The sequence below is a fragment of the Schistocerca gregaria genome, chromosome 3 (assembly GCF_023897955.1).
Source record: "Schistocerca gregaria isolate iqSchGreg1 chromosome 3, iqSchGreg1.2, whole genome shotgun sequence".
NCBI lineage: Eukaryota > Metazoa > Arthropoda > Insecta > Orthoptera > Acrididae > Schistocerca > Schistocerca gregaria.
Window position 1 is genome coordinate 357,182,713 of NC_064922.1, and position 26,077 is coordinate 357,208,789.

The window sequence follows — 26,077 nt, forward strand, 5'->3', positions numbered from 1 at the left end:
TTAACTACTCCAGCACTTACATTCAACCCGAAGGGAAGTACCTTGAATTGGTAACTTCGCCCTCCGAATACGAAAGCTGTGTACTTCCTTGATTCTGACGTAAGTGGGATTTGCCAGTACGAAATATAAAGATCAACCGAGGTCAAGTACTGTACTCCGTGGAATTTTTGTATCTGCACATCTAAATTTTATGGACTAGTTTTGACAGATATAATAATTTCATTGATGTCCCGTGCATATAATATTAGCCGGATTTTTCTGTTGGCTTTATACGTTTTGTGGAGCATCATCTCTATGTGATAGCGGTACCCCTTGATTATTTCTGGTCGGCCGGAAACTACCATGGTATTTTCCGATAGCAACTGAGTTAACTGTTGCTTTTGTACATTGATTAAACTTTCAGATTCCTGATTTGAAATGTATCAACATTTGTTTCAAAATTTCTATCTTCCATACTAGGGTAATAAAGATCTGTCACATGTGAATAACCGTCTAAGTGTACTACTCAGGGGATCCTACATTTGATATTAATTCGCTTGCAACATGGCACAAATACCTCCTTCGATTTCATCATAGGCAACTCAATCCTCCTACCTTTATTAACTATGCTTAGTTTTCCCGACGAAAGGTCGATAACTGCGTCCCTCTCACGAAGAAAATCTAGTCCCAGAATGCAGACCACCTTTAACCGTTTAACATTGAGGAATGAGATCACTATGGCTTCGCTCTCCTTACAAATCTCCACCTGCACTTGGTGCTTAACTAATTGGCTCTGTGCACTTACAGCTCCAGACACCTTGCAATTATTAACCTGAAAGTCGGTATGCGCCGTCCCTTCTCTGGGTTTAAGCAATTCTGTACTCATTACACTCACTGAGGCACCTGTGTCGATGATTATATTCACTGCAACATCAATGATTTTCACTTCTATTATGGCTTGCACACTTTCGTTGCTATCTTTATTACATTCATGCGGTTCGGTCAGTAGATCTTGCTCCATACTCATACCGTCGTTGTATCGCAGCATATTAATTCCAGGCATATTATTATCATTCGTGTTGCTCTTACACCACCCCTCGGCCAGCGACGGAGAGCACATTGTGGCCGATTCTAGTTTGTTGGATGGCTTGCTTGCGAGATACTTGGACGGCTAGTGTCCGTGACCTCTACTATGTGTACGTTTTGATTTGTAGGCTACCACGACTGGGCAATAGGCGCGTTTTGCAGCGGTGGTCTGTTGTTATCGCACCGGTCATTACCTTGCCGATCAGGGCTTGGTCGGTGATTCTGATTCCAATTGCGATTGCTGTCGCTGTAATTGCTATGCCACTGACCTCGCCCATTTTTCCAGCAGTTGGTCCCGGAATCGTACCGGTCATCAAATCGACGATTTTATTATGCAACGGCTGCCCATAGCCGTTCTGACTTCTATCATTATTACCATTTTGTCAGTGCTCTTGCTCTTTGTTACCGCTCCCACCATTTCCATGGTTGTGGTTTGGTACACTATTATTCCTGTCATTTTTACACCCTGATCCATTCTTCCGTGAGTGATCACACGCAGCTTTTGCGGTTTCCTGGATTACGTCTATTGAATTTAGAACAGACAGGAAGTGTTCCATATCGTTCTCTGGTACGTGTATTAGTCTCTCTTTGGTATGAATGGGTAAATGTGATTTTAGGAGTCTTATTATGTCTCTTGGTGAGATAGGCTCATCCCAATAGCGCGTCTTGTTTATATACGTCTCGAAATACCGTCTCAGGTTCCCAAGACCGGCTGAGTACGGTTCAGGACTTTATACTTTTCTTAGCCGCACTTGTATACAGGGCGACCAGTACTTCGACAAAAACGCCTTTTCGCACTGTTCATATGTCATGCAGCTGTCTGCTACTTCCGTAGCCCACAACGGTGCATCACCCTGAATGTATGACATTACGTATTGAATTTTCTGTGCTTCGTTCCATACACTACACAACATATTTTAAAGCTTTTTATGACTACTACTGGATGTACTGACTTCAGTTCGGTAGTAAACTTTTGAAACTGCGTATTTTTGATAAAACTTCCTTCAACTAATATTTTTGGACTATACTGGTTTGCACCTGGGACATAGGCTGTGTGCTCCAAACCGGAGGTACAGCTCTTCGCATTATCGCCTAAAGATTCACCATTGTTGCGTTCCACATAAGTTTGTGCATTGCCAAAAACATTGGCTGTTGGCGACATAGTATCATGTTCGAGACGTTTGCTGCTCTGTGCTAAACCCTTTTCCAAATCGGATATCCATTTGGTGATATTCACTTGCCACTGCGGAATATAATCATTGAGTATTTGTTTGATGGTTTGCACGTCGTTCTGTACTTAACTATTTACTGCGGTACTGGACGATTCGGAATCTCTATCTGACATGGTTACTTGTACCTTAGAATCAATATTTTCGTCGATCTCACTCTCCTTCGCTTCTAGCCATGAGTTGAGTTCGGTTTAAATTTTAGTTGTTTGTTCGTTCAACTTCTGCTCTACAAGCTGTGTGGGATCTTTTTTTATAGCTTTTCTAATAGGTTGGCCAAAACACCCATCTCGTCTACAGTGTTAGTGTTTGCTATTTGCAGGTTGTTGACCTGTGCAGTCAGCTCCTGCACGGCCTTAGGTATCGACTAATCATCTCCTTTTTCATAATTTCTAACGATTGCACAAGCTCCTAGTCACGTTCACCTTGCTGGCAATCCCACTCAGCCTGCTGGGCACGAAAACTTTTCCTCTTGCTGTTGATCTCGGTCTGCTTGTTGTGCAAGGAAATTTTCCGCTAGCTGGCGATCTCGCTCAGCTTGCTGTGCAAGAAAGCTCTCAATTCTTTCGTCCTTTTCAGCTTGTTTTGCGCAAATTTTGACTGGTAATTCAGCACGCGCTCTAATATTTCTTGAAGTGAATACCCATCAGGCAGATTACCGCTCTCTGGTTCCTGCTTTTCTGGGGGTGGTACAATTTCTTTATCTACATCTTCTCGAAAACTGGTGGGCGATGGCACCACTTCCTGTGTCTCCGCCCCCACATTTTCACATGGTATATCCTCAAAGAGAGTACTTGTACTGCTTAATGCACCCGTTTCTACATTTCGTGCACTAACTAATAGCTGTCCCTCAGTATCCATATTGCTCGGACGTTGACTACGCAATTTAACCATATTCATAAATTACCTACTCGAAAATATTATCTATCATTTTTACCACTTGCACACAAAATATGGTAATTTATCTATAATACACTGCACACTAAAAATTACTATCTACACTCTTTTGCGCCGGCCGCGGTGGTCTCGCGGTTCTAGGCGCGCAGTCCGGAACCGTGCGACTGCTACGGTCGCAGGTTCGAATCCTGCCTCGGGCATGGATGTGTGTGATGTCCTTAGGCTAGTTAGGTTTAAGTAGTTCTAAGTTCTAGGGGACTAATGACGACAGCAGTTGAGTCCCATAGTGCTCAGAGCCATTTGAACTCAATTTTGCCCTGTCATAAAACATAGCTTCAAACTACGCACAAAACTAGCGATATGAGATCACTTCACTGGAGTTAAGCTTCTACGAACAGGACAACTACACTGTACTCTTACTTTTAGTTTATCTGATTTCGAGGTTCGGCTGATGTCGGATTATGTAGCCCACTAGTATCAGGATCTTTTCATCTGACTCGCTTGCAGTGGTGCGTTTTTTCATGAAAGAAATTTTTTACTTTCATTAAGCAATATATATAACAATAGACAATGATAGAAAACCCATAAAACATTATTTTCGTGGCCACTGCACATTCTGACCCACGCTTTTGGGAGGCAGTTTCACTCTCTTTGTTATTGATCGCGTAACAACTAATATGTTGATAAATGGATGAGATAAAATATGATTCTACGATAAGAGCCCTGAAATAATTTTTAGGGATGCTGTCCTGTGACTTTCTTTGGATCATTAATTTTCAACAAAACAAAATATATTATGTTATTATTATTCTGGATCTGGCTTTCTATAAAAGGAACATTGTTTCATTACTGTAACTCGCTATAAAGTTCAACATATCAATCTTACTTTACAGTTATTGGAAAGGTTACTGAAAATTATTTCTTTATCAATACTGATGTTACAGTACGCAATGTTTGTTCAACATCAAAATTTTGCAGTGGATTTTTGTTAACATTAAAACACCAGTAAATACCACGAATAACACGAGAACATGACACTATTATTGGAGAAAAAATGTTTTTACTATAATGTTTGCCAGCAAGATTACTATTATGTCATGAAGGTAAATTATCTTTTTGCGCTGTTAATAATATAACATCATCCGCAGCCCGCGTCCACCTGTAAAACACATCATAAAATCTGCTGCTCTGCCCTGCAATCCCGAAAGCTGAAAGAAAAAATTTTAGTTCACTGTTACCTGTCCGCTTCTTTGCGGTATGATTGATTTTATTTAATGCAGTTTGAATGCGCCGCGGCAGCGGCTCGTTCGTTATTTGCGCAGTTCTGCACCACGAATAACATTTAAATAGCTGAAAATGTCTTAAAAAGATGAGATAAAATACCAGGCAAGCTTATTACAAATCATAATGCAAGTTTTCACTCTATTCAAAACATTTAGACAGATTAAATTCTTACACACCTTTACAAATCAATGCTTAATGGCGTCCTTCTCTCAATCTTGACAAAAGAATGCTACACAAGCATACAATATAGCGTCACAGACTCTTCCTACTCACGTAACTCCCAAAAGACGACAGAGAAATTAATGCTCGGTCACTACTATTTATACTTGGTTTAATACATATACATCTTTGTTTGACATTTAATAAGTATCGTCTGTGGCGGTTCCAGTACTTGCCGACACAGATATTACCTTTAAAATAATCGATACATAATTCTATACAAGTGTAAAATATGACACATAATGGTTTCTCTTTATTACATAAAGTTCACACAATCATTGTCCACGCAGAAATAAAATTATAATCATCCAGTTCAGTTTTTTTTTTTTTACCACATATAATATGTGTTTTGCCAGGAAACGTTACAGGTGATCGCTTTGAACATCTTCTCTAATGTGAACGTTGCTCGTACGTATACGCAATGATGATAAGCCTGGACGTCAAACGCACAGAATGGAATTACTCTGCTTAGCATAATGTACAATCTAGTGTAGCCTACCTATAGTGTTTTCTGTACCTCCTTGTATTCAGACGATGTTACTGTATCCACCATTATTCTCTATTGCCTTTATTTGTGCCATGGACGAAACAAAATGGTCGTTTATTTCTGGAAGAAGTTCATGTTGTGCCTTAATATTTAAATAAAGGCAACAGTAAAACAAATTAATACACAATATATCGAATTGTGGAGGTGTAAACTGGATGCAGTTTGATACTTTTCTTTAAAAAAAAAAAGCATGTTTGAAGGGAATTGCGATGAGAACATCGACGAGACTGCATATCCCTTTCCCATGGCATTTCACCGTCTCACTGAGCTCGTGGGACAGCTCCACCACAGCGCAGAGTTCACGCTACCTATTGTTGGCCACACTGCACGCAGTTACGGCATTGCCAGAACAATATATCGCATTTGTATTAAGCCTACTGGTAGCTACATACACTTTTGACTTGAATTGGAATGAGGAATCTTTGCCAAATACGTCAGTTTTTCTTCCCCGTGTGTAGAGCAAGATAGTGATCGCAGCACTACTTACTCACTGGCGGGAGACATGAGGCAGTATCCTGACAAAAGCTTTGTGAGTCTGATATAGCCACTTCAAGTTTGTAGTTACTGCCACCATTCAAAATAAAACTTTTTGAGTTCCAATAGAAGTCACTTCCTACTTGATTATACATGGTTTTACTTTCCATTATAGGGTGAATTGCCCATGAAACTCGTCGTACCACTGAGGCTGGACCACTTTCAGCGACATAGTCTACTCTCAGCCAACCATAATCTTGATCTGCTTCTAACACGGGGCCACAACACATGCTCCTAAGCTTTCTACACCAGTGATATCAGACGCTTTTCACAATATTCCTAATTAAACTACTTTGATCAGCACCAATGGTGACCTACACGTTTCTTTCCTCGGAGAATTTCTTGCGATAAATTTAGGACTGACTTATGTCATCAAAACCTAATGTCTACGGACAGACTACATTTTTTCTTCCACTCTGCAGTGGCAGGGACGAGTCCAATCTGCTGTCGAAGAAGGGTGTCTCTCTTCTCAAACTGCGTTTTAAGTTTTAATTTCGGTGGATTTATTCCCTTGCCAACCTTCTAGCAGACTCGAGACGCTTCCCTCTTGCCCTCTCCAGGACCTAGTTTCTGCTTGCTGTAGCTGCCTTGCTTCTCCTGCAGCCATTTCGCGGCACCTTCAGTAACAATGGGCTAACTTGGGTGCCATGCACCTCCCGCAATTCCGCTAGTCTGCGCGATTAAAAATTACGTAACAACCAAACTAAAATTATGATTTTGATTCAAGTGGCATCAATGAACTACAAAACTCCATCCACATATTTTACGATGTATGCTACAATAGTTCACAGATTTCTTCAACTTAAATTATTACATACGATTATTTTCAGAAGTGAGCATGGACAGGGGAATAACATGTCATGTCCACATCCCACTGTGAGAAATTTTCATTGAAGAAAACATCTATTTTCATCGTTTTCGACAAATTTACAGTAACTGAGTGACCTGTGTGGAGACATTTGGTGCCACATATCTCTGGCAGTTAACCATGACCTGTCGAAGCCACGCCACGCAGGATCACTACTGTATTGTTTCCAAACGGTTAACCAGCTGGCTGCTAAACAGGGCGTCATAACGTTTTGGTTTATCAGAGCATAATATGTGGTTAATCAGCATTGCTCTGAATCCTGTCGTTGTTTGTCTTGTCTTTTATTTCTGGGGTTTGATGAACAGAAGTGGAAATTTCGATTCCTTTAGGTCGTGTTGATTCTTTTTCGATGTTCAGTGTAGGAGTTATATGTCTGTTTCATTGGAATGATAAATTTAATAGAGGTGTCATAAATGAAAACAATATGAAATGTGCCGGTATTATTATGACAGATACAAAAATATGACATAGCTAAAGATAGGGGATTCATCTTCCAAAACGGATAACCTATTCAGAAAATAATACACATTATGGCTCAGCTGAAATTTTATTTACCATGGAAAAAAGTGTTTTGTTGTCCTCGTATTAACTGCTTTGCTGCCTTTCATTGAAGAACTTCCTCTTCCTCCCACACCCCCCATTCCAAAACCGGCTTCATTTTTTTGTTAATTTCATTCGCTATCAACAGCTTTTTTTCAAATCGTTCCGAGAGTTCATACAGTTCCGCAAGAAAAGCTCTTTATATCTTTCTAAATACCAAGTAAGAGTTATACAGAATCACTTTTCACAAATTTCAACTTCCTATATTTGTCGTCCAAAGTATACTGTGGTATTTGAAATCATTTAAATCTTCATCTTATCTGAATTTATAACGCTCGTTAGCACACAAGTACACGAAAATTTGTGGTGGTAGTTGTATGGAAATGTATCAAGAAATTCTTATGTGAACAGCAAAGTATCATCATTCATTGCGATGCTGGCTGCCTTTGCTGTTACACTGTATTTTATACTTCTTCATCGCCTTTTTCTATAGCAGCGTAAAAGAATGCTGACCCCCTGCAGAAATGGCCTCCTAAGACAACGGCAGAAGAGTTTTGTAGCTGCAGAAAAATTGTTTTCTGTATAACTCTAAAAATGTGTCCTGCAATGCACGGAATGAGTTGAAAAATCTGTAGTTATAAATTCTCTTTTGGCTAACCTTATCATATGGTCTATGTCAGATTCTCATAAAGTTTTTTAGTAATGAAACCGCATTATTGGCTATAAAAACATACGACACATTTTCATCTATTCCAGAGAAAAATCTTTCGATACCGTTTAAGCAAATTAAAGAACGAGAACGCTACACTCACTTCCTTTACTCATGTTTGTCACAAGAGAGTATCCTAATAAAGCTGAGACCCGACTCGGGAGTTGTGACTTATCGGAAAATTGAGGCGCTCTATTTGGTGACCTGTGACCTGCCTGAAATTTTAGAGGATATGGTGTGGGTATGGAAGAGTCGTTCTTTGGTAAGGGTTGAGAGAGGGTGCTAAATTTTAATAATCATCGGAGCACAATTCGAAGCAGAATTCATCACTTGAATACTCCAGTCAAAGAGAATCCAGGTCTAACACGTGTTTGGAGGCCAGCAATGGGATACCAACTTCATTGTTGCCCGCCATACGCGCTCACGACCAGGTGTGAAGATCTGAGTGTCCCATTTCGTTTTACAGCAGGACGCCTTTGTAAACCGCGGTACCCTTACAGCATAGCGATACGTCAACGATATTCTACGCACCGTTTTGTTTCCCTTCATGGCAAGCCATCCTGGTCTTACATTTCAATAGGATAATGACTGCACGTACGCAGCGAGAGGTTCTACTGCTTGGCTCCGAGCTTGCAAAACCCTACTTTGGTCAGCAAGGTCGCTGGATCTCTCCCCAACTGGGAACGTCTCGAGTATTATGGGCAGCGCCCTCGCACCAGCACGGGATTTTGACACATCTGACGTGCCAATTGGACAGAATTTCACACAATATCCAACAACTCTATCAATAAATGCCAAGCCACATAACTGCTTTCCTAAGGTCCAGACGTGGGTCAATCAGTAACTGACTCAATTTGTGAAGCTGTTTCTCTTGAATAAATGATCAATTTTTTTTTGAAACAGTAACCGTTTGTTTGTCTGTACATGTACATTACGCCTACTCACTTCCATCCCGCTTGGATAATTCCTTCGTTGTGCGCTGTTTCCTGTCTGATAATATGATTACTGATTTAACAAGCAAATCAAGGAGCGTAGGTACAAGAATTAACCCATGATTATAAAAAGAAGAGGTACATGCCCCATTTACTGCGTGTGATGTTCCTTGGTGGCTTGCCATGCTTACGTTATCTGTTACATTCTCGGTTAATTTCATATCAATTTCCATTACCATTACATTGACCTCTGTGTCAGATAATTTAATTGTCCTTTCCATAAGAGTAAATTCAACTCGAGTTTAACCATGGAAAGTAATTATCAGTACGACACAGAGCACATCTGTGATTAAATAACAGTCAAGCATAAGCACATAAAAAGCAGACAGTATGCTTTCAGCTTTACCGACTCAATGTTATTTATTACACTTGGAACTGACTAAAAACATTACATAACCATACCATGCATTCCTGTATGTCCTTAGGAAGGTCTATAATATCGTAGGGTTTTCCAGTCACTGTTTCGGTTTCAAATCACGCAGAATACCGTAAAATAGCCGATAAAATGTACCAACGCATTCTTCAACCCGAAAGGCAATGGTCCAGATGGGTTAAACAACTCCACGCATTCTTGTAATCATATTTTCATGTCCTACCTTTCCTACCCCTCATGTAACACCTTTCCTACGCAGTGTGGCTAAGTCGACGGACTGTCCTGGCTTTGAATATTCTTCCACGAAATCTTGGTCTAATTCTCCCTCCTCTATTAGTTTTAAGTTAACTCCCAGTGCCACCTTGTGATAGCTCCTCTTCTAGTGAATCGAAATCTTCCACAGTGATGTTAACAGTGACAGTGGGTGATGAGCTAGCGAGTTTCAGGAAGCTCCTGGATTTCAGCGTCTGACGCTAGGTTTTGCCCACCCCACTACAGAATCAACAGCAGTTTCCCTTCCTGACAAAGCCATAACTTCGGAAATCACAAACTTAGCTCAGCCCACAGTTCTTACCCGCTTATTCGGGCTTTGAAACAGTCGAGCGTTTCACTCCAGGAGTAATTTGAAATGTGCTGCGAATTAGAATATCGCAGTGACTGAAGAAACCTCCGACTTTTAAGTGTGCATCGTGGAATTTGTTCGAGACTTATTATCTACACCACAGTGACGAGTAGACCAAAAGATTCTCCAATGATACTTAGCCTTTGGTAGTGGAACGATGTTATGTTGTACGTATGTTGCCTTCTCTAATCTGGCTAAAGCCTTCAGGCCTTTGTTCCACTGTTCGTTGTCGTTGGTCGCATTATCTACATCTGCATGATTACTCTGCAGTTCACAATTAATTGCTTGGAAGAGGGTTCATCGAACTATTTTGAAGCTATTTCCCTACCGTCCCACTCTCGAACAGGCCGGCCGGAGTGGCCGAGCGGTTCTAGGCGCTACAGTCTGGAACCGCGCGACCGCTACGGTCGCAGGTTCGAATCCTGCCTCGGGCATGGATGTGTGTGATGTCCTTAGGTTAGTTAGGTTTAAGTAGTTCTAAGTTCTAGGGGACTGATGACCTCAGAAGTTAAGTCCCTTAGTGCTCAGAGCCATTTGAGCCAACTCTCGAACAGCGCGTGGGAAAATCGAACACTTAAATCTTTCTGTGCGCACTCTGATTTCTCTCATTTTATTATGATGATCATTCCTCCGTATGTAGGTGGGCGTCTACCAAATAATTTCACCATCAGGCGAAAGCTGGTGATTGAAATTTCGTGAGAAATTCCTGCTGCAACGAAAAACACCTTTGTTTTAAGGATTGCGACTCCAATTCACGTATCATGTCCGTGGCGATCTCTGTCCCATTTCACGATAGTTCAAAACGAGCTGCCTTCTTTGGAACTTTTTCGATGTCCTCCGTCGATCCTGTCTGATGCGGATCCAACACCACACAGCAATGCTGCAGAATGGGTAGTACAAGCATAACTTAAGCAGTCTCTTTAGTAGACGTGTTGCATTTTCTCAGTGCTCTGCCAATAAATCGTAGTCTTTGGTTTGCTTTTCCCACAACTTAAGTTATTCGTAACTGTAATCACTAAGTATTTAGTTGAATTAATAGTGATTTATCGTGTAACCGAAATTTAGCGGACTGCTTTTGATACTTAATGTGGATGACTTCAGACTTTCCATTATTTAGTCAATTGCCACTCTTTCGCACCATACAGACATCTTGTAGAAATCGGTTTTCATTTTGTTATGATCATCTGTTGACTTTATAAGACCATATATGACTGCATCATCTGTAAATAATCTAAGAGTGCTACTCAGATTGTCTCCTAAACCGTTTACGTAGATCAGGAACAGCAAATTGCCTGTAACACTTCCTTGCGAAACGCTAGATATTACTTCTGTTTTACTCGACGACTTTCCGTCAGTTACTACGAACTGTGACCCTTCTGACAGGAAATCACGAATCCAGTCGCACAAATGAGACGATAGTACATACGCACGCTATTTGATTAGAAGTCACTTTTGAGGTTCTATATAATTCTTTGCAGTAGTTCCTGCTTATAATAAAAATACTTTCTGATATTATAAGTATATAAATAGTCGGGAAACGAACGAGATAGCGATTCTGGCACATAGGATATACCATCTGCTGCTGCTTATTTTTCCTCCTTGCCTTCCTCCTCTGTTGTAATTTTCTCTTTAATGTGTTAAGCCATTTGTGCTGTAGTTCAAGGGCTCTCATAAGTCATCGTAATCCATGGTGTAATTTTATTGCCTGCATTTCCAAGAAAGTGAGTTTTTGCTCCATTGATAGCCATGATTCTGCATACATCAGAAGCTCACCATATCTTTGAACTGTGTACCTATCCAGACTGGTTTGCAGTAACACTTCCACATAATTTTATAGTGGTGCAAATAACTTGAACGTTAAGACTGACAACTCCGTTGCTGCTGAAGTATTCGTCACTTTGTACGTACTGTTTTTTAACATACGTGTGCAGTCGACTGTCAGATAACATCGGGTAACATATAGTGTTCTTGCCATTTAGTGTATTTCAAGAGCAACTGAAATCGCAGGAAACCTGATCCATTATGACCTCTCTCTTTTTGCTGCAGTTACTAATTGAAAAAGATTAAAAATTGTCTTGCATAATACGTAAATGAAAAATTTATATTTATTAAAGACGATCAATTTCGTTCATTAATACAACAAACTTTGGGTTCCTTTGCCAAAGGAGGATAACCAAATAACAAGTGTGTACGGTTGTCATATAATTCGCCTTATGAAACAGTGTCTCCCACCTGTAAAGTCGAGTTCCGCTCTGAAGGCTAATTCCTTTGGTATCAACATGGAAGTATCCACTAAGTCAGTTTTAGGTGTACTGTCGTGAACCTGTATCGTTCTTTATAATTCTGAGTTTCTTAGTCCTCTCATTTTTGACAACATCTTCTTTCTTGTGAAGGAAGAACCATTACCCAGTCCGAAATAAAGTATAGGTGCTCATACTCCACTGCTAAGGCATTAACTGAGGCGGCTTAAGGGATTGCGAGTCGTCGTTTGGTTTTATTAATGCCATAAACGAGTCACATATCAAAGGCTGGAGAGAATGAGCAGCCATTAGAGTCGCGCATAAGATGGCATCTGAGACACATGCTTTCTGGTAGAATAGCAGTTCAAAGGGAATCCACAGTGTCGGAGAAAATAATGTTTCTTTCAATGACATGTTATCTTTCATGACATTTTACATTCACTACTCAAGTACTTTGATTTTAGTTGAGGACTAAGTTGCAACTTCACTGTATTCATTTTTGTGTTACAACATTTAGATCTCAGAAAGGGAACTTATTTTTTCCAAGAAAGATTCATAACTCGCCATGGGACTCACTCGTCCTATAAACCGCTTTGTTAATTAATTTTGCCCTAGTAAAACACTCACCATAAAAGTCAATATTCAACAATAATTCTGTTGCTTCGATTAACATTGCCCATGCTAACAAGTACTATAGCGTACAGCAACCAGTCGCAGTGACGTTTAATGCATATTTAGATTTCGGTGACAGTGTGGCCATCTTCAGCGCAGTAAATGTCAGTTGAAACACCAAAAACAGACGATGGGTTCATCTTCATACGTAGTCCCAACTGGACTATTCTGATTAGAATGAGCTTGAGCTCAACGTCTGACATGAATATTCCAGTTGGAACGATGTGCATGCAAAAGTGTTGTTTTATATACCAACATAACGAGAAACCAGTTCAAGTTGCAAATATTTAATTTTTTATTCATTCGATGACTAGTTGCGGGACAAGACCAATTTTCAAATCAACATTATGTTTTAACTGACACTTAATGCGCTGAACATGCCAAACAGTGGCCGAAATCTAGATATGCGATAACAACACTGCGGCTGACTGCTGTAACCTTTACTAGAAATGAATACAGTAGCTGGGCGCAACTGTTTTCGTAGGGAATCAAACCCGAATGTCCGTGATGACATAAAATTCAGTACCACGCTAATAGTTATCAATTAAACTATGGTGAACATGGCAGAAAAGATCATTTTGTTGAGGGTGAAGTTACTGAAATGGTCATCGTAAAGACCAAGTGCAGTTTTCATCGGTGTGAATGGGGATGTTAGTGCTAGTAGTACTGAAGTATATCGTTTATATTTACGCCACATAATTTTTGCAAGTTCTTTGCAATTACAGCGACTCCTAGCTATGCAGAAGACTACATCGTATCATGAAGAAAACAGTGACCTCATTCTATATTTATATGGACGATGCACAATCTGGATTATTGATTTTAGTTGAATTGTCCAATTTCGACCAACTTAGGGCATCTACATAGCTGAAATATGGGTACGACGACCTATGGTCTGTTGGCTTCTGTCTGGGGTTCTTCAGCCGACATCTGTTTAGCGATTTTGCTGACGTTTTGGCATTCCAAGTGGCTAATATTACCAGAGGTTTACCCACCATTGCTGAAAAATGTCAGCAAAATCGCTAAGCGAACATCCGCTGTAGATATCGAGATAGAACCCAACAGGCTGCAGGCCAATAAATGGATACAGAAGCCTCTACAACTTTTTGTATAGAGGACTTTTGCTTTTACCGATGATAGTTCTTAACGTAACGTTAGCGACAGCCCCGGACGGTGCACAAGTCCCGCCCAATCAGCCCCCTCCACACCAATCCATATCCTAAGCTCCGCCCATGGTCTGCCGCATGTTCCAACATCAAAGTTGTTCGTACCAAAGATATGCCAGTCATAACAAGGGAGAAGGAGGAGGAGGAGATTAGTGTTTAACGTCCCGTCGACAACGAGGTCATTAGAGACGGAGCGCAAGCTCGGGTGAGGGAAGGATGGGGAAGGAAATCGGCCGTGCCCTTTCAAAGGAACCATCCCAGCATTTGCCTGAAGCGATTTAGGGAAATCACGGAAAACCTAAATCAGGATGGCCGGAGACGGGATTGAACTGTCGTCCTCCCGAATGCGAGTCCAGTGTGCTAACATAACAAGGGAGAAAATCAGTAGTTAGTACGAAATACAGTTTTCCCAGTACCATTGTGAAAAGAATTAGAAATATGTTTATTGAATATGCGAGTTAAAAAATCATCAATAAGAATGAAAAATAAAAATTGTATCCACACTGTCTTTTTTATTTCATGAGGTTTCATCTGCACTATATCAAAACATCTGATATTTGTTAACTGCAGTGAGAGCAAATTTCCGTCACCTAGCGTAGTGTCAGAAATTCTGTTCAGAAATATTAATTGGTAGTATCGCCAAGGATGCTGTCCATTATCTCGATTGTCTAAAGTCAATGTTGTGCATAAACAAGGCAAAGTCGATGTCTTGGTTTGTTTCTGATTACCTCATTAAGACTAAAGAATATAAGAGTGGGATAATATAGAAATCCATAATGCAAGCAGTCAGATATTTATACAGTGAGATTCTTCATTAATATTTGTCTGTGTAATGGATGAATTTTCACTTGTGAACTCTTATGACTGCTTGATTATAGCAGACACGAGATTACTTTTGAGTTCTTCAGTGTTTGAGAGCTTTAGAGCTGCCTATTGTTAAACATGTGTACATAATTTCGTCAGTGTCATTCCAACACATCTTATCGTACTTTAATGTCTGTTAGATATCAGTTTTGACAGCCGTTGGCCACAACAGTCAAGATTAGGTACCTTGTGTATGATGACTTTATTGAGAGTGCATATCTATGTTTCATTTTGACAGTATTACACAAACTGTTAAGAAGTACCAACAGCACAACACTTCTATTATGAACAACCGCGGTAAAACAAAGACACGACGAACAAAAACACGACAGCGACGAGGACAACCAAAGATCAAATTGATGCGCTCTTTGTTGGTGTGGCGGGGGTAGGTGTGGAGGGGGGGGGGGGGGGTAAATGAGCGGGCTTGTGCAAATGTCCGGGGCTGTCGCTAACGTTTCCTTAGTTCTTATCATCTTCCAATTTTAGATTTGTGTATATTCTTTCAATAAAAGTTCGTGAAATACACTATAGCTGCTTTGTTCATACACTTCACTAAGTGCTTACCGTAGCTCAGATTTCGCGTTAAAGCTACCAGTGTGACAGTGACGCTCGTCTCATGGTCAGTTTCGTGTTTTTATGTAGTCAGGACTCACTGTAGAAACATGTGAAGACTCTACAGAATAATGGTCTCTTAATATGAAATAAGTAGAGAGCAAAAAACTAGCATTTATTTGGAATTTGATATGTAATTTCAGTAACAAAACAACTTTAACATCAGTGTCAGCTATTAGAGAATTGGCTGATGGAAGTCGAAATTATAGTGAATAATAATTTATAAGGTTGATTCAGACGGCTGCAATGTGTCCTGATGCAGAATGTGAATTAAAGTCTAGAAGATATTCGATTGTTGAGCTGCAAGTCGTTCTCTTCGAATGCTGCGTTTACAACGCCCTTGACGTTCTTCTTCGAGGATCCGTTTTCTGGAACAAAAATATTATGATTTATGAATAAGGAAACTACTGTTTATTGCTGAATAAATTTCACTCTCAGTTAACTGTAGATAGAGTGTTTGAAGTGCATTGCGTTGTGAGGAGACACAATTGTTGTATACAAACTTTAAGGGAATAAATGAAATAATATTATTGTAATCAATTTATGAGACGAAACTTCCTGGCAGATTAAAACTGTGTGCCCGACCGAGACTCGAACTCGGGACCATTGCCATTCGCGGGCAAGTGCTCTACCATCTGAGCTACCGAAGCACGACTGACGGCCGGTACTCACAGCTTTACTTCTGCCAGTACCTCGTTTCCTACCTTCCAAACTTTACAGATGCTCTTCTGCGAACCATGCAAAACTAGCACTCCTGAAAGAAAGGATATTGCGGAGACATGGCTTAGCCACAGCCTTGGGTATGTTTCCAGAATGAGAATTTCACTCTGCAGCGGAGTGTGCGCTGATATGAAACTTCCTGGCAGATTAAAACTTCGGTAGCTCAGATGGTAGCGCACTTGCCCGCGAAAGGCAAAGGTCCCGAGTTCGAGTCTCGGTCGGGCACACAGTTTTAATCTGCCAGGAAGTTTCATATCAGCGCACACTCCGCTGCAGAGTGAAAATCTCATTCTGAATTTATGAGACCATTATGTAAATTAATTTAGCTGGTGATGGGTGTATTATGTTAATGCCCTTGAGAGGTTGATTTATATTAATTATGTTTATTGGCTGTAAAAATTGCACATGGCTGCGATATTCGAAACTAATATAAAATAAAAGGATCAGATGCATCAGCTGCAGCAGTATACTCAGAATATAATTCCTCTTATTATCATGAAATTCATCTTACATTGGAGCACAGCTAACTGATCGTTGATACAATTTAGATAACTTCTGCAGACACAATTAATGTCTTCCCATCACACATTAAGTTCGAAAAGAAACAAATAGTATGCTGTTCTATAAAGAATTACCTCAGGACCTCTTTCCTAGTTGTTAAGTATTACTCTGAGAACATTGGCAGTTGGACTTTTCTGGTATTGCAATTCATTACCATATATCTTTCTAGAAGCACTCCTTGCGTAGTATTCAATTTACCCTAGGTCTGCAAACTTGGCTAGTCATATATGTTACTGCTTTCAGGTTCGTCTATTGTGCTATTGCTGCTGAACTTGAAGCCTAACAACATACTGCCTCTTTCAGACATACAATGGCGTTTTGAGAACCAGCAAAGGCAACGTACGATTACGTCTAAAACCTTATGAAGCTACACATTCCACTTGCCAGAAGGTAATTGTTGAGGCAGGTGGTGAAGCTAATTTCGGTGGAGAGATGTTTATAAGGCATGAAATGGAGCTCTTGATGCGTCTACCATTATCTCTTACCCGCAAACAATACAAGAAGCTATTGTATAACGGAAATCCGTTTGTTCACCTACAGATGCAAGCAGATGACTTTCATCTGCTGATAGAAACTGTGTATTTTGCGTCACTATCGGATTTTGACGGATTTGAGGATCACTTGTTTGATCTGCTAGGTCATCAGCCCTTAACCCCATTATCTTAGACATTCGGAGAGGAACCCAAATACGATCGATTTCTGTGAGCTGTAAGTGGCGGCTGAGCAGCCGCGGATTAGGATGGGTCCTCAAAGGTTGCAGTGTCTCGGCGGTGTATGTCACGTATAGTCAATGCTGTCAGCAGGGACGAGGCTGCTTTGAAGAGGGCGAAATCTTGCATCTAATTGGCTGCGCGGCTTTTGGACGAATGTCACTCTCATCATCCTTAGTTGAAGGTCGAGATTACGCGCGTCCCATATACATATTCCAGCGGCGGCCGCCTCTTCCTATTCCTTCTCCCTAGAGTGGTGGTCGCCGTCGTGTGAAAGGAGAAGCCCTTCGATCCTCAGCCCACACAGTCTTACGCAACTGGTGGGTGCGGTATCGGCTTATAGCTGCTAGTCCGTAGTTCCGTGTCGAACCTATTTAGTAGTCCTCGTACCTGTTGACGAGATTGTCATGGAGCCTCATGTCAATAGATTCTATGATGATGCTCTTCCATAATCCAATAGATTAGCATAACAATTTTTTTTTCAAATGTGAAAGTTGAGGCTGCATCTGCCACTGCTAACTTTTAATTTTTGCCGTAAAGTTAGTCCTCTAATATGAACTATGCAGCGTTGCGAAATAAACCGCTGTGTTTGTCCAATGTTCTAGAGCCCACACTCACAACGGATGTTGTGCATACCCGGTATTTGCAAAATGGTTCAAATGACTCTGAGCACTATGGGACTCAACATCTTAGGTCATAAGTCCCCTAGAACTTAGAACTACTTAAACCTAACTAACCTAAGGACATCACACACACCCATGCCCGAGGCAGGATTCGAACCTGCGACCGTAGCAGCCCCGCGGTTCCGGACTGCAGCGCCAGAACCGCACGGCCACCGCGGCCGGCAGGTATTTGCAGCACAGTTTGTCCTAGGCCAAGCACATTTTTAGGGTTTTGTGGAACTCGAAAGATGGCTCTCATGTTTTTCTTTTTCGAGGATTTTCCATTTTGGATGAAGTAGGATTAGTATAGCGGACAAAGGCGTGTTTCTCTTCCTCTTCCTCTACGTCTTCTTTGAAGATGGCTGTTGTTATGTCTTCCTTTGCAAAGTGTATGGTTCTTTAGTGGATACAGGAGCGAGGAGCAGATGCGGTTCATGAACAGAGAATTCAGGTATTAACTTATTGTAAATCTAATATCAAACAGTGAAAATATTGTTACTGTAGTTTTCAACGTCAGTTGCTAACAGGAGGTTTGAATGTAGGGATATACAGAGATGCAAAAGATGTATAAATTTGTCACACTTCAATTTAGTGTGTATCCAGGAGATGTTGAACCCTGGGCACTTTGAAAGTCGGTAAATGATAGTCAGCTGGCCAACACACAAAATGAGGCAGTGCATGAATGCTTAAGTAGACCCGCCGCTGAAGCTCTGGAAAGGGGATGCTTGCATCTCATTGGCAACGGCATAATCGTTTGTGGCAGCGTCCTCGTACCACGTTGGCGGATGTAGGAAACGCGGCGGCGCACGTATTTGGAGTGCGCCCGCCTGGATAACGGCCGATAGCACAGCTGTATCTCTTCACTATACGTCTAATCTGCACTTCACTGTACCCAGTTTTTGAATCACTTCTTTAAAGTGTTCCAACTCACCTGGCAGCCTGTCTCTGTCGTATGTCCTGTGGAGTTGTTATAACAGAGTATCGCTGCGCCGGATTATGTCAGCTCGTTGCATATTGTCGCAGATCTGTATGGGTATTCTCTCTGTCGACTACATGTCTAAGGGTACCATAGAATTTCCTTATTATTATAATGTCTAAAAATAGAGACATCTGGTCTATTCTAGCTCCATTGTGAACTGTTCATATGATCCAGGAACATATTAAGGGCCTCTCTGCCACGTTTCCACACATTGAAGGTGTCATCCTGTAGCGGAAAGGTTTGAGCCCTGCATTTTTTCGTGACATCTCCTCAAGCTGGTCCATATAGAGATTGGAAATTCCAGCGCCAACTGGTGAGACCATGGCTACTCCATCAATGTGATAACTGGGGCGGCCTGGTGTTGCAGAGTACGTTGTGCTGAGAAATAATTCTTAAGAAAAAAAATCAATTCGTTGTGCCGTTTGCGAGTTAATTAACACTGAAGTTAGGCAATCAGTCTGTTGTGCACGTAAACTCAGTCTGCCCGCCACATACAACTAGCGTCAGTTGTCCCGGAAGCTAGATGGTAGGGCACTGCTCAGCCTTCAGCTTGGGATGCTTACCACATATTGCATATAATTATTGTATTGGGACTTCTCTTGTAATACTCGAGTAAAAAAAGGACTTTTCAACTTAGGAGCCCTATTCATATTTCTGCAATGAAAACATGCAGAATAAATTGCTACGTACCGTAGCAGAGCGAGAAGTTGGACTGGCTGGCCAGGTTCCTTTGTACTGCTGGAACCGTGCTCTGCTCCAATTTCGGTCCTGACTTAGATAACGATATCAGCCACGATGAACCAGCCGGCTGCCTCCTCAGTCCAGACCGGCTGCTTGATACAGTCAGTAGCCAGCTTGTGCCTCCTGCGCTTCCGATAGCACTCGTTGCTGGCCGTTTCGCCGCAGCTGTTTGACGGCGCCTGCCTCAAGCCGAGCCTGCCGCAGATGGCTGACGCCGCACTGCAGTCGTCGCTTTCTGGCACCTCAGCGGCTCCCGACTGCGGTTAACTGGCCGACTTTGCCGCATAGAATGAGCTGCCAACAGAAGCTGTTTAACTTCCGGGAGCACTCGCTGGCTTCACTGTAGCCACGGTCCAGGCATTACACATTCGCTGAGGTCATCCGTACTCGACGCCCTGACGGCCAAGTGGCCATGTTGCTATCCCCGGGTGCGTATGTAGCAGCCAGCCCGGGCCGCTACACCACAGGCTCAGACTAGCTCAGATGAGCACGGGACAGTGCGGTTTGTTAACATGCCTCAAGCGGTTACTTCAAGTTTAGACCGTGCCTACATTATCACTTTGCGGTAAGAAGAACTATCGAGACGAGAATGGCACACACCACAACGAGGTCAGTCTGACATTGAACTGCAGTCGTGAGTCATAAAATTATGAAGATTTTGTTCACAGAAGGATCCTATGGCCAAGAATACCAATACATTATCTCTGTTTACAAATTATGGCTTTTAGGTACCCTTAGGAGAACGCAATACAACAGAGGTTGCCTTCTTGGAAGCAGCTAGGAGGCCCATGCAGAACTAAACAATACGTAAATGTTCCAACAAATAAATATCAATAAAAATATAAAGAATTCTCTCTCCCTCACCCAACAGCCCTGGGCAGTGCGGAGATGCAGACACGTGGAATAGGATCTCTATCAGTGTAACTGGGTTCTCTTCACTGACGAGTGTAAGATTTGAAACTTCCTGGCAGATTAAAACTGTGTGCCGGACCGAGACTCGAGCTCGGGACCTTTGCCTTTCGAGGGCAAGTGCTCTACCAACTTTTTTTATTTTTTCGTTTATTTATTGTGGTTTTTTTCTTTTTTAATATTTTTATTTATTTATTTATTTATTTTAAATAAACATGGCAGACGCTCTACCCATCTTTTTTTCCAATGTCAGGCTTACCAACTTTGCTGACATCATGGCAGACGCTCTACCCATCTTTTTTTTTCCAATGTCTTACCACCTTTGCTGTCATACATTTTGTTGTGCTACCGCATAAATAGTGTCTACAACGCCCATATGTTGACAAATAGTGGCTAATTAAAAAATTAATTAATTAAGGAAATGAATAAAACTAAAAATGGCCAAATGAAAGACATGAAAACATTGCGGATAGTACAAATACAAAAGAAACATGCTCCTGTAGCAATGAAATCAAATTCATGTCGGGGGCGACACCTGCTCACGACCCGACGTTCGATAGAGGAAGAGAGCCATCTATTGACTCGTTCTCCACACGTTGGTATAAGACTGGGTCGTCTTCTCGAAATTAACTAAGGGTCCGTAAGTGTGATCGATATCTATCTCGGCTTCTTCGTCTATCTCATCTCTCACCCGTCACACCCCATCTGGCCGGCGGGTCGGTAAATGTAGGTCGCAAGTAATTAGCGAAGTCTTGCCCTTATTTCTTATGCTGTTGCAGCTTCGTGTGTCCATCCAGGAGAAAATGCCAAAAATTAATTTTGTCCTTTTCCGATTCGTTATACACGTAGCCCACCACCATTCCCCGTACCCATGTCACTGCATTGGTTTTTTGGACCGGAAAATAAGATTCTTGGGGGAAAAAAGTGTGTCTGATGAAATTGTGTGAGGGGCGGAGCGTAACAGGAACGCCAATATCAGTTGTGCCAAGTGCCACACTAGAGCCGTCCCACTACGTGCTAAACGATGTTCATCAGTGTCCACTGTTGCGCAGCCTTAACATAGTGGAGTGTCTGCCAAATGAATCGCGTGCCGCCGTTGATTCGGTGCGAACTTCCTATTTATCACCACATACCATGTTGAGCGTACTGACGTTGGGAGGTAAAAGTTCCGTATAACGCGCCATATCTGTCACCATTTCTTGTCTGGGTACTTCTTTTCCAGGGTATTCCTGGGGCACCGGCGCAGTAAGAGTTGGTATACATCTCGCGTCGTCGGTAGTCGTGTTGTTGGTAAGGAATCTCTGACATAGCTAAGCTCCAAAAAAAAAAAAAAGTACTTGAAATGTGACAGCTTCGGTGAAATATGGTCCACATTGACTGGGGGCAGCATTGAAGTGGGCGCTAGTACATCGGCCAACGCACCCGAGTTATTGCGAAATTGACCGCGCCACTGTCGAAAATTCGTACTGACGAATAACGCCCGTGCCTTTTCATATACGTTCACTAGACCAAGTCCACCCTCTCCAGGTGGTAGCGTAGGCGTTGTGTATTGGATCTTACACAGGTGTCCCACACTCCCGTAGGTTCCGAAAGTTGCTTGTATCCGTGATGCCATTGTGCGCGTTAAAGGCAGGACATGCGCTACGTGAGTGAGTCTCGGTGCTAGGTATACGTTCACATAGGTCACCCTCTGAATCATATCCAACGCTCTCAATTTTGTAACAGCACCATTGTCCGCATCAGCGTCAATATGCGTCGGTAGTTATCCGCTGCTGTCCGCTCCACATCCGTGTGGAAGGTAACACCTAGACATTTTATGGTCTTAACTAACATGAGCGGGCGTTCCTCCCCCGGTTGTAATCCTCGACCGACATTCATGCAGCGTGATTTCTGTTGATTAAGCACGCTTCCTGCGCCATCCCGTATCGCCGTATCCATGCCAACGCCGTACGTACTTCGTCGCCTGTCCTTGCCACCAGCATGACATCGTCAGCATAAGCGTGGCAATGAAAGGTCAGTTGTGGCAACGGCACTCCCTCCAACCGTCTTCGGAGACCATATAGACAGGGTTCCAAAGCCACTGCATACAAAAATATCGAAAGGGGGCATCCTTGAAGAACTGACCTTGAAATAACAATGTGGTCAGTGTCCCGCCCATTCACCGAGACCTTTGATCGCACACCGTGTAACAGTCGCATGATCACTAGAATGAAGGCCTGTGGGATCCCCAATCTGCCCATCACAGGTATGATCCACTCTGTCGAACGCATGATCAAAGTCAATAGCGACGAGTGCCCCACGCACTCGGCATGACGCCGCTAATGCGATGATATCTCGGTAGTCACAGAGCGCCGTATGTACGTTACTCTTACCGCCGAGGCAAGTTTGATCTATGAGGAGTTTATCAGAAATTGAAGACCGCAGGCGAGCCCCAAGGATGCGCGCGAAAATCTTATAGTCGCAGTTCAAGAGAGTGAGTGGTCTATAATCTCCTAGCCTTCTGCCACCGCGTGGTTTGGGTATTGAGATGATGATACCCTCCGTGAATTCGGCAGGTATCTCAGTCTGCGGTAACAGGAGTTCGTTGTACATCTGAATCCAGGTTCGTCCCATGAGGTACGCAAAGGCGCGGTAAAATTCGATTGGAAAGCCGTCCTGCCCTAGGAACTTGTTCGGGGACCCCCTGGCAATTGCATCTGCCAGCTCGTCCTCTGTTATCGCTGTGATGAAAGTCTCAGAATCCAGTGGTGGTCCTCTATCTGGCATTTCCAAGATGACATCATGTAGTGTCTCGTGGTTCACTTCTACAGGTCCATATAACTGGCGGAAATAGTCAGTAAACACATGCGCAATATCACGCTGGTTCACAACTTGCTGGCCAGTTTCAGAGATTAGTTCCCTGATCAATGTCCTGCGTCGTCGTTGGCGTTCACGTACTACGTGGTGCATGGAGGGGGTTTCGGCAGCAACTGTGTCAGCCAATCTCGGCCGGACCATTATACCTTCCATTCTTAGTCTCGTCAGCTGTAATAACTTGGCTTTTATCCTGCGCATGGCCGTGTGCCTTTCCGGCGATGGTTGTTGGGCCATCAGCTCCCTCAGGGCTGTAAAATAAAAATCTGCCGTCGTGCGGTTCCACTGCGATTTGTCCTGCCCGTATCATATCAACGTAACGTTGGTTCTGCGCATTTAATCCACCACTGGAGAACCGAGGTGTATGCTCGTTGGCGGCGAACGCAGGTCTCTCAGGCCGCCTCTATCGACCGGCGCCATGGAGTGTCACGTAAAAGTGCACAATTCATTTTCCAGTGACCGTTACTCCCTTGCAGATCTAGCACTCCTGAAAGAAAGGATATTGTGGAGACATGGCTTAGCCACAGCCTGGGGGGTGTTTCCAGAATGAGATTTTCACTTTGCAGCAGAGTGTGCGCTCATATGAAACTTCCTGGCAATTAAAACTGAGTGCAGGACCGAGACTCGAAGTCGGGACCTTTGCCTTTCGCGGGCAAGTGCTCTACCAACTGAGCTACCCAAGCACGACTCACGCCTCGTCCTCACAGCTTTACTTCTGCCAGTACCTCGTCTCCTACCTTCCAAACTTTACAGAAGCTCTCCTCCTGCAGAAGCTCTCCATCAGCGCACACTCCGGAGCAGAGTGAAAATCTCACTCTGGAAACATCCCCCAGGCTGTGGCTAGGCCATGTCTCCGCCATATCCTTTCTTTCAGGATTGCTAGTTCTGCAGGGTTCGTAGGAGAGCTTCTGTAAAGTTTGGAAGGTAGGAGGCGAGGTTCTGGCAGAAGTAAAGCTGTGAGGACGGGGCATGAGTCCTGCTTGGATAGCTCAGTTGGTAGAGCACTTGCCTGCGAAAGGCAAAGGTCCCGAGTTCGAGTCTCAGTCCTGCACACAGTTTTAATTGCCAGGAAGTTTTATATCAGCGCACACTCCGCTGCAGAGTGAAAATCTCATTCTGAGTGTAAGATTTGTCTAACTGCTGATGATGGTCGTATAAGAGCGTAGCAGCGGTTAAGTCTTAAGCGTACGTACCCGCGTGCTCAGTACTTAGGTGGATCAGTACTGGTTTGGGACCGTATCGTATACATGTTTCAGTCGCCTCTCATCACTATAGAGCAGGCTGTTCCAGCTCGTCGGCTCCGTTGTGAGCCTGCTCCAGGGAGCCGTGTCGCTCGCTGTGACCATTCAAGTGGGCCGGCACGCCGGCACGTGGCACAGCTGGCTAAGGCAGGCGCAAGACAAGCGTTTTGATGTGCCAGCTGCGTCTTACAAGATCGACAACCTCATACTTTAGCTGCTAAGACGTGGTGACATGCTACACCAGGAAATACGATGTTCAGGGAATAAATAAAGACTGCAAGCTCAGCATGTGCGGTGCTTTGGTCTAGTGCTAGCGAAAATGCAACAAAGCTCTGCGCCTTTTTCGTGAGCTGTGTCCCTAAATCCACTGCCATGTCCAGGATTGCCTGCACCTCACTTGGAAACAAACATTCTACAACTGCTACCATTCACGATTTTACGAGTGGTCCCACCGAAAACGGCTTGCCACTTGTCGCAATGATGTGAGCGACCCTGTAGCTTGCTCTAATTGAGGATTCAGTAGCGTTTTCTCCGCTCTCGTTCACCTGAAAATTATAAACGCATTACAGAACACGAATTATGTTGCATGTTTTGATACCCTCCGTATTACAAAACGGTTTTTAAACTTGGAGTCTCCTGGTACGTCGTTCTTAAGCCTGGCTACCAGTTCTCTGCGTGCAACGCCTTGTACCTGATCGTAGTGCGCTGCGTAAAGACGTGTGTAATGTCGTTGTACATTGTACCTATTCGCAGAATTAAATACTTTAAACTGCGGACGACCATCCCTCTCAGTGAATACAAAGATATGCTCCAAGAGAGGTACAGGGCTCCCGTGGCTAGTCATAGCTGTCACTGAACACGGATTATTGCGTCAGTTGTGGCTGCATGCGGCCAGGGGGCAGTGAATACGCTTTCCCCCTCCACGCCAGCTCCGAGCTGCCGCAGTGAGCGCTCCGGAGCGCTCCGGCTCCATGGATCTCGGTTGGAACAGCCTGCTGTAGAGGGTGAGTTGGGTGCATAGCGTGTCAGGATCCTCTATACTATTTCTCATTCCTACATTCAACAATTCAGCATGCGCTCCATCTTTCAGTACGACAATGCACGAGCACAATTCGTGCATCTCGTGAACATATTCTTTCAGGAAGCAGTAATGTCCTATATGGAGATCGTCTGGGGCAACTGCTGAAAAGATCCCAACTGAGCATACTTGCGATCAGTTGAAAGTTTCAATATGGCACTGTAGGAATGCACCTCATACACGAAAAGACCTC

At 42.9% G+C, this 26,077-nt stretch overlaps 1 protein-coding gene across 1 annotated transcript in view; it reads right to left on the reverse strand.

Moving 5' to 3' along the window:
• Positions 1-15,524: 15,524 nt before the first annotated feature.
• Positions 15,525-26,077, reverse strand: part of LOC126354039 (sialin-like) — a 90,696-nt gene continuing 80,143 nt past the window's right edge. The window contains exon 10 of the mRNA XM_050003383.1: positions 15,525-15,798. Coding sequence (XP_049859340.1) covers positions 15,701-15,798 — 98 coding nt within the window. The 3' untranslated portion in view covers positions 15,525-15,700. The remainder of the gene's footprint in view (positions 15,799-26,077) is intronic.